This window comes from Centruroides sculpturatus, unplaced genomic scaffold (assembly GCF_000671375.1).
Source record: "Centruroides sculpturatus isolate CEXI.00-Female unplaced genomic scaffold, Cexi_2.0 scaffold123, whole genome shotgun sequence".
Classification (NCBI taxonomy): Eukaryota; Metazoa; Arthropoda; class Arachnida; order Scorpiones; family Buthidae; genus Centruroides; species Centruroides sculpturatus.
In genome coordinates this window covers 281,366-291,767 of record NW_019384538.1, presented here as the reverse complement: position 1 = coordinate 291,767, position 10,402 = coordinate 281,366, and the positions used below count along the sequence as shown (strand labels likewise).

Below are 10,402 nucleotides of genomic sequence, written 5' to 3'. Positions count from 1 at the left end.
AAAAAATCTCTCTACCCTTGGCTCTCTAACACATCAGATATCTCTATTCCTGACATCACGGACCGCCGTATCAACGTCCTCATTAATCGCGCTAGAACAAACTCGTTGCTTACTAACCACTTTCTTTATACCCGCAACATCTGCACCACTAACCAGTGCAAATACTGCCCAAATAAAACTGATACAACCATTCACCGCCTCAACGAGTGCTCAAAATTTGACGACATCAGGGGTAGAATCCTCTCCAACAACAGTCTAGCAAAAAATCATCTTCTCAACATCAGCGACTGCCTCCAATTATACCCGAAAGACGTTTGCCTCCATTCCTTATCGACCTTTTTTAATGAATACAAAAATACCTACAACTACTAAATCATTTTGACTTTCCTCATCACTCCTTTTAACTGCCAACGGTCGACCAACAGTCAACTCATCTACCCCGACATGTGTACTGATTTTTCCAATCGTCTCTTCTAGTCCTTTCAAGTTTTTTTTCAACTGTAGATCATCACCTGTTTCACAACCCAACTCCACTCACCTGGAATAACTTCTACACGGGGCGAAATAGCCAAAGCAGCTAACGCCTAACTTCACCGCCAGAGGGCGGCAAGCAAGCAAGCAAGCAAACCGAAGTGGCGGGAAAGTCGTTTTCTCGATTCGTTCTTGGTGGAATTTTGTAGTCGGAGACGAGTGGCGACTACTTCAGTTAGACGATTTAATTTCAGTTTTTAACTTAAAATCTCTCCGTTTTACCGAGTGTGGGCAGTCGTACGCCGACAGTTGGCGTTTTCCGTTAACCGGCGCTTTTTACCCGTCGTCCAGTCTCGTTCGTCGTGTATGGCGCCAAAATTCTAAAGGTGAGTTTCGTTTTTGTTGTGTTTTTCGTCCGAATTAAAATACCATTCGGGCTCAATTCGAGACTGTTGGGATCTTATCAGAGCCGTATACCATATCTTTGGAAGCAAAACAGTCAAAGGAGCCCAAAATCGGGTGGCGCAAAATGGCCAGTCTCGTGACTCAGTAAGACTTTAGCCCAGGCGATTATACCAACTTCGAATAGTTTACTCGACCGTTCGTGGAGTATTAGAAATTATATTAAGGAGTGTGGGGGCTCGCCATAGCCAGCGGTGCATGGAAAATGGACAGTATACCGAAAAGTGTTAAAAACTGACCTTTGGAGGCATAACAAGTACGGTTCCTTTGGCTTTTGCTCGTGTACATTTCTCTAGGGGTGCGAAACCCCTCAAAATTTTATAGAAATTTTTGAAGCTAACTTTGTATCGTACTGTGTAAATTTTAAGGTCGTCGATGGCCGGCAGGCCCCGTTAGAAATTAATTCCTTATAGCCGATACGTAAACGGTTAAAAGTTATAGCCGACATTGAATTGGCTAAATATTGATATTTAAAAAACAATGAAATAGAAGTGGAAAGTTAAATTAACGTTCGACTAATGGCTGTTATGTGTGTAATGACACTTTTATGCGGCATTAAATTTACATTTTTGAACGGTTTGAATTACGTTGTTTTAAAAATTTCAACAAATAGGCTTTAGTTCTGATGATGCTGCTTCAGTTAATTATTTAGTCGCGTCCGATGAGTTGGAAAACATTTGTTGGACTCGCTAATTGGACATGAGCTTCTACAAGATGAGATATTACCCTGCGTGTCTAACCAAACAATTCCATTGCTTTCCTTTAGATTAGTCTTTTATATTAATTTCTTATTGCTTTTAGTATTTAATGCTATATTAATTCTGTAGAAAATGTGTTTTTGGTGTGTATTTTGGGTGTCTAGAACAAATTAATTGGATTTACATTGATTTATCTATATATGAACCATTTATTTTGAAAGTGGTATAAGTCCATTTTTTATTTTTTTGAGATATGTAAACATTTGCATTTTAGTTGATTCAAAAATATAAATAAAGTGTACTAAGTTTGACAATTCTTCTATGACTTTAGAAATATGTAAGTTGATTGCATAAAGACTTCTGTGTGAATTTAACTAAAGTAATGTATTCTTTCTGGGCCATAAATGGACTTACACCACTTTCATAATTATTGAACTACAAAATTCATTAAATTTCTATTATCTATATACAGTAGAGCGTCGTTTATCTGAATTAATTGGGGACTAAGGTCGTTCGGATAACCGATTATGTAAGAAAAAATGTACTAACCTATGTAAAAACTATAAAAAATGTATTAACCTATTTCATGTTGAAATTTTTCTCCGTTGTGTTGCTTCGTGTTGAATTTTCGTAGGTGTTAAGTCTAATGTAAACTTTTTTAAATAATAATCGTGGCTATTGTATCTTTAAAAATTTTTTCTTTACTTTTTACAAACAAAATAAATATATTGAAAAATATAAAAACCAAAAAACTATATACTATAGAAGTTGATCTAGTATCAAAAACGTTCGATTCAGCACGACACAGTCCTCAGAAAAACACTACACAAAAGTGCCAGTGCTGCCAGCTAAAACATACACACCAACAAAAAAATATTGGAGTAGACCAAAATATAGCCAAAGATTGCAGTGCCACAGCACTAGCGAAAATTTAAATTTGCCGACTAGAAGGCTTTCGGATAAACGACGCTCTACTATACTGTATATAAAAATGAATGTATGTCTGTGTGTCTGTCTTTCCTTCATACATTACCACACCGTTTATCCGATTGCCATATAACTTTGGAAAGTTGTTTAATATACTCCCGCAAAGGTTTCTGGCATAGTACATTTATCCTGTGATAGATGGCGCAAATGTATACGAGCATTTCATCATGAGATCAATATATTTCAAATTATGAAGACCGTTTCCCCTTCCAAAAAATATCTCTATATATGCATTTGTGAACTGTTATTTACGATATTTGTAATAATTTTTGTTTAATCACTTTATTTCAACTATTTTTTGCTAATTATGTATTTGCTCGAACTTTGTTAAAACCTTAACTGTATCCCGAACAACAACCGAAGTTGTAGGAGGAAATTCGCCTATTTTATCGATCTAGGGATCCCCTTTTCCAAATTTTAATATCAATTCAAAATAATTTAAAAAGACAAATTATAATAAAACGATTTATTATCCAACTATCAGAAATTTTACAACATGCCAAGGAAGAGAGGAAGGAGCAATTAAATAATTAAAATTGTAAAGGATTAAAAAATGTATATAAAAATGGGGATTATATCACTTCTGACAATTGTTGCAAGTGTGTGGGCTAGATTTGGAGAATCCATTCTTCTCACATGGACTATGTGGCTATATCTACTGTATGTGGCCAGCTCATGCGTTGGAAAACCTTTTGATTTATTTGTGTACGCACCAGATGGAAAAACAAAAAATATCGTGTATCCACAAGCACTCCAATAAATAGAATTGAAACGACACATTGAAATGTTTTCCCAATGAAAATTAATAATAATAAGTTTCAATAAAAATGATAAAATGTAAATTGAATTTTATCATAACGAGTTTGCTTGAATTTCGTTTCCTCTGAGATCGCAGCAATGCGCGACGGGTAAGCTAGTGTAAAATAAAACTCAATGTCACTTGAAACACATTCTATTTTATTCTGATTTTGTTTATATATAATAACAAGAAATGAAATAGTGTTGTTTATTCTGAACTTTAAAAATATTTATTTAATGTTAAACTATTTTATGATGAGTTTATCATTATTATGAGCTTACCATTAGACACTGCTTTTCATTCAGATTCATTACATGGATTTTTTTCCATTCCATCAAATTGTATATTTGTTGGTAAAATTTATAGTTTTACTCCTGTTGTAAGGGGGTTGTCCATAAATGATGTCCACACTGGAAGCGAGGGAGGGGGTTAACCCCTCTCTTAAGACAAGTCGGACAAAGGGGTTTAGCATTAGTGGACATTCATTTATTTCATGAAATTTTATACAGTTTATGCATTTTATTATATTTATTTCAAAGTTTCTTGTATGTTTCATTTCTACATATGGTATCTATCATTCATAGTGTTGAAGGTTTTAACGGGGATTGCATTATGTTGGACATCCAAAGAGGAGAAGGGGTTACAAAAACTTGGACAAACTGGGACAAGAGGGGGGAATAAAAATTTCAAGAAAAATGCAGATGTAATTTATGGACAACCCAAGTGCTTAGACTGCAGAAATGGACATACACCAATTTCGTAATCAATTGTTATGCAATGTCATTTACCAATGAATTTTTAATTGATCAAAGTGTATGGTTATTTTAAAATGCTAAATGTGACTTGCTTCTAAATGAAAAGTTTACACTAAATTGTATGTATATTATGTGATTTCTCGATTTTTTCAAAAAATGGACTTGCACCATTTTAAATATAAACAGTCCATATATATAATCGAGATGGGGTAATAATAGTGCATGCTAGTAAAGTCTATGGGGAGAAATGAAGCTAAGAGTGACCATACCCACATTCTGTGGAGATATTTATCATGGTAGTAACCAGATCAAAGTGTGATACCGGCTTGGACGTTGCCCGGGTTAACAAGGTCTATGTTCGTGGGTTACGCAGAGGCTCACGTTTGAAAAATAGGCTCCAGTCTCCCTTGGTTACCAGTGGCGAAAGCAGTGCCAGCCCAAGCATGGCTACTGCAAAGCCCTCAACAGATGTGAGGAATCAACCTAGCCTTGGTGTTTCTGTGGCAATGCATCTACAGACCACAAAGGCTGGAAAACCATGCCAACGGATGAAATGGACAATAGAAATGATTGAGTTTATCACCTGTACTTACTATGCAATCGCAAAACTCAAAACAAACATGACAGCATACAGACAACAACTACACCATAGATTCACACAACAATATCCTCACCTCACTGTCACCGAACAAAGGGTTGTCAATCAAAAAAGAACAATTATACACAACAACCTAATCCCACAAACAACACTTGAACTTATCAAACAACAGGTTGCTGATCAAATACATCAACAGACAGAAACATTTAATATTAATGAAGATCATGTAACCTGTCAGGATAATACAGCAACAAGCATTGATAATAGTACACATACAACAACTACCATTAATGATACTACAGACACTTCCTCATCCATCACTGATAACATAGATATAGATTTAGTTAATACACTCTCATTTATATTTCAGGAAACACTCATTAAATATACAGGTACAGATCCCACACAAAGACCACAAATACCGAAAATCAACACGTCAAAGGAAGTAGGAAAAACACTAAATTATGTAAACACTCACTACCACACTACATCCATTCAATTTCTACACTCTCAGACATTCATACATTAGTTTATGCTGGGGCAGTCACAGTAGTGACACACCATGCACTGAAAATACAATTGCATAGATACACACAAAATACAATCTATCACAAGCCTGCCTGGCAGAGAAGAATAGAAACACAAATAAATGACATTAGACAGCAATTAGGCAGGCTGACACAATACACTAAAAACAACATAACACCCAAATTAAAGAAACAACTCAAAAACATTTTCAAGAAAATCAAAACACACACAAAACATGAACATCACAACACACACATTACAGAATACATTGATACACTAAAACAAAAACTCACAGCCAAAGCATGTAGACTCAAACGATACAAAACATGTTCACTATGAAAACAACAAAAAATAAATTATTCACAAACAATGAAAAACTCTTCTACAGACAAATCAGTACCAAAACAAACACTGATACACAGCAAAGTGGCATAGCAACAGAAGAAGAACTCACAACTTATCGATCTTCTCTTTGGTCTAGTGCTGTTATGCACAATGCTGATGCAGGCTGGATCGAGGAGAACAAAAACTTGCATAACATAGCAACTATGCTCTGTGCTGATATAAACGTATGCGACATCTGCTATGCTGTTAACAGAACAGACAACTGGAAGACACCTGGTGTAGACAACATTCACAATTTCTGGTACAAAAAATTTACATCACTGTACCGGGAACTAGCTAAACACCTAACTCATCAATCCACAAGACATGCCAAAATTTCTTACTCGGGGCATCACCTACATGAAACCTAAAACCAACATCGCAGACCTTACACGATACAGACCAATTACATGTCTTCCAACACACTACAAATTATTGACATCATGTATCACAAACAAAATATACAAAAATGTTGAAGAATACGACATTCTTACAGAACAACAAAAAGGTTGCCGTAGAAATCATGGGATGCAAAGAACAGTTACTGATAGATTCAGTCATTCTATGGCAAGCACACAAACAACACAGAAACATACACATGGCATATATAGACTACAGAAAAGCATTTGACAGTGTTCCACACAGTTGGCTGTTACATATTCTACACATGTACAAATACATTTATTGCTCATTGCATTCTTTCAAAACACTGCAGCACGTAGTGTTGTTCTCCAGTGCTGCACAGTGTTTTGAAAGAACGGGTTAGTAACACTTCCATACAAACAAATGAAATATTCATTAGGTGAGGAATTTTTTTAAGGAAATTCTTTGAGTCAGGGGTGCACAACCTGCAACCCGCGGGCCACATACGGCCCCTTATCAATGTTTATGCGGCCCGCGGACAGTACAGGCCAAATCCCTTCTTTCGAAGTTTCAAGTGTAGAACTTTTCCCTTTCACAAAGTCATTAGCACCCAACTGTTTTATAACTCCCTGAAGTGAGAAATGGGGGGGTTGTTCTATAAATAAATCTATTTCTAGCTAACACTTTCTGGTTTAGATATCGAATATTCTAAGTCTAATACATAGTATTATAACGATTTTTTGAAGAATCAAATAAAATAAAATGATGTTAGAACGTCATTTCCAATGTTATCAGGAAGTTTCTATTTTGGCGGGAAATCTTCAATTTTATGCTTCGGAAAACTTGCTTATTCATCTAAATAGCGTCAAATAACAAAAATAAATGAAAATAGCGCTGAAAAACTATGAAAATAACGATTTTTTATGATTTGTTTACATTCTAGATTCTGATTGGTATTGTCGAATTTGAATCAATCTTTTCTGAAAAGACGCTTATTCGTCAACCTAATGTCATTCAAACTAGAAAAAAACTAACCAGAGTTCAAAAAGGAATGTACAAAAAGCTATAAAACCAATAATTTACAACAATATCTCTCCATAGACAAAGAATAGAAAAAAAATTTTTCACATCAAATTTATTATTATTAAGTTGGACCAAGAAAATTAATACTGTAGTTGGAATAGAGTCATTACGACTAAAAGGAAGCCATTTGCATTAAAATATTTTGGATTTAATAATTATTACAAACCGCGTCAAGCCATAAACTTGTCAACAAAGAGGGTTGTAAAATGATTCCGTGTAGCTAGAAAGCTGCGGTTTTTTTTGTTTGAAAGAAAACAGATATATTTAGGTTATTTAAGTAGTAAATTAATTGGAACTTTTTATTTACTTTTATTTTTACATTCTTTTTTTCGTAAATTTAAAATTAAATTATTATTTTTAATTTTTATTTTATTTGAAATTTAACAGTCGTAAACTGTGATATATTTAGGACAGAAAAAAAAAAACAGATTGATTCTAGCGCCAATTTGAAACGAGATATCGCAATTTTAATAATTATATTTAAAATATTCAGATTTTCCACTGCACTGTGTTAATCACTTTTGATTCATTTCTGAACACGGGGGTAAAACTGACGGGCCATAAATATAATTTAGGTAAGAATGGTAACCACATTTATGATGGATTAGTGTCCTGCACCTGGCATGTTGACGATCTGACTCACAAATTCTGAGAAATGGTGGAGACGCCCGGACAGGGGTCAAACAAATTAAGACCTGCCTGGCCACGTGTGCGTAATAGTCTTCTGTCCCCGCCTCTTTAGTCTTTGGTCAGAGTGGATACAGAACAAAGCACGTGGTAGTCTAGCTTGCCTTATCTCAAACATGATTTGTTGCGGGCCTCAGAATTTTCGGCACAATGAGACATTGTTTTGCAGAGTGAACAGTATGGCGCCGGGCATTAAACGCAAGGTCAATCGCGAGAATCATCAGTTTCAAGAAGTGGAAGTGTGGACTAACAAGTACTGTTTTGTGCAACAGAACAACAGCATTATTTGCCTTTTGTGCAATGGAACAATAGCAGTGCCAAAAGAATTCAACCTGAAGCGACATCATGAAAGCCAACACAAGGATTTCCTTCTGCAAGGTACGGAACGCAAACGGAAAATCGAATCGTTACGACGATCACTAATCAGCCAACAAAATGTGTTCAAGAAACAATCTGGAGAATTGGATGCGGCTGTTGAAGCCAGCCTAGAAATATCTGCTTTAATAGCCAAGAATGGGAAACCTTTCACAGATGGCGATATGATAAAAAAGTGTCTTATCATCGCAAGTGAGATGTGTCCTGAGAAGACAGTGTTTTCAAACAATCAGTCTTAACCACATGACGATACAACAAAGAATCTCGCAAATTGCATCAGACATTTCTGGCCAACTTAATATTTTAGTTGCAAACTGTGCTTATTTTTCTTTGGCTGTGGACGAATCCACTGACATATCATCAACAGCACAAGTGATTGTGTTTATTAGAAGTGTTTCACTAGATTTTATTGTGAATGAAGAATTTCTTGGCATGGCATCACTTTCTGGACATACAACTGGTGCTGACTTATTTACTAGTTTATTGAGCGTTTGCAACAAATCAGCACTGGACTTTGACAAGCTATCCAGCATTGCCACTGATGGAGCACCATCTATGGTTGGATGTGAGAATGGCATGGTCACCTTGCTGAAAAACCACCTTGGGGACAGGCAAAAGGAGTTAGTCCAGTATCATTGCATAATTCACCAACAGCAACTTTGTGCAAAGAAGCTGGGATTTGAACGTCTGCTGAAAGATGTCTATGATACTGTGAACTTAATCCGCCGTCATGGACTCAACCATCGACTCTTCACATCATTTCTTGAAGAAATAGATGCTGATTATGCTGACCTGCCCACGTATACTGAAGTTCGTTGGCTGAGCAAGGCAACAGTCCTCAAGAGATTTGTGGAGCTATTGGGGCCTATTATCACTTTCCTCAAAGAACGGGGGAACACTACAAGGAATTTGGAGGGACAAAGATGGCAGTGTGATTTAGCTTTCCTTGCTGACATTACTGCTTATCTAAACGACCTTAATTTGAGATTGCAGGGAAAGATGCAACTTGTTTCTCAGTTGACAAGTAACATCAATGCATTTATGACCAAACTATCACTTTTCAAGTCCCACATGCAATCAGAGAACTTTACACACTTTCCACATTGCAAGGCCATGAAAGAGAAATACCCACATATGAAGATGGATTACTCTGACCAAGTTAACACCCTCCTTACATCATTCAATGAGAGGTTTGGTGAATTCCAGAAATACAAGATCTACCTGCAACTTTTTTCAACTCCATTTGATGTGAAAGTGGAAGATGCCCCTCCAGATGTCCAACTTGAGTTGATAGACATCCAGTGCAGTGATGAATTGAAATCACAGTTCAAAAATTCTAATCTCCTCACATTCTACAAAGAACTGCCAGATACATCATTTCCAAAACTGAAAGACAATGCTCGATTTTGTGCAAGCATGTTTGGCAGTACCTATGTATGCGAACAAGCATACATAGGTACTGCCAAACAAGCTTGCAAGTTTTCGCTTATGAATTTAAACAAGTGCAAAACACGGAACAGGTTAACCAACGAGAATTTGGAAAATCTGCTGGTTATTTCAACATCTGCCATTACACCAGACATAAAGAAGATTGCCGCCAGCATCCAAATCTCAGCCATCGCATTAATCGCTTGGAGGTCCGGCCCCCAGTCAGTAAACTTAATCCTAATTTGGCCCTTCTTCACAAAAGGTTGTGCATCCCTGTTTGAGTCCACTCTGGTTCTGCTTAGCCTTGAACTCATTATGGCCACGTTTCTTTATGCAGCGCTCGAGAAACGCTTTACAGCAAACACTCTGTATCCCATTTCTAAATGCAGTGCTGCAATGTAGAGAACCGTTTCTAAATGTTTGCTGCAAGAGGTCGCTGCAGCGAAGATAAACCAGCTTTTATGTCTGCTACACGTGTAAAACAAAATGGACGCTTGTGTGTATAATACGATATTATGCTGTAAAAATAAAAAAGTCGAAGTGACTGTTGATAAAAATATTATGGAAAGATTAAGAAGGATTAAATTTTATGAAATGACTCTGAAAGTTATCTAAAGAATAAGAAAATACTATATTTTAAATATAATTATATATCTTTTATCTCTACTTTGTTCACATTTATGGAAAGATAAATGCTCGATTCTTTATATCTCTTTATTTAAATATTGTAGTTCTTTAACTAAAGCACTATTTTCGGCTGTAACTGGAATTAAAGGATAGATTA

At 36.0% G+C, this 10,402-nt stretch overlaps 1 protein-coding gene across 2 annotated transcripts; it reads left to right on the top strand.

Annotated features, from left to right (window-relative positions):
- Nucleotides 1-7,514: 7,514 nt before the first annotated feature.
- Nucleotides 7,515-10,035, top strand: LOC111623303 (general transcription factor II-I repeat domain-containing protein 2A-like). 2 transcript variants are annotated; one of them, XM_023365828.1, is made up of 2 exons: nt 7,515-9,638; nt 9,669-10,035. In XM_023365828.1, exons 1-2 carry the CDS (start codon nt 8,434-8,436, stop codon nt 10,018-10,020), a joined length of 1,557 nt encoding a protein of 518 aa, XP_023221596.1. In that variant the 5' UTR covers nt 7,515-8,433; the 3' UTR covers nt 10,021-10,035. The 2 variants fall into 2 exon arrangements, with proteins under 2 accessions (XP_023221596.1, XP_023221595.1); XM_023365827.1 differs by having other exon boundaries at nt 7,515-10,035.
- The last annotated feature ends 367 nt before the right edge of the window (nt 10,036-10,402 follow it).

Excerpts from the sequence above, each read along its gene's own strand:
- LOC111623303 (XM_023365827.1), top strand. The coding sequence starts at position 8,434 with ATGACGATACAACAAAGAATCTCGCAAATTGCATCAGACATTTCTGGC.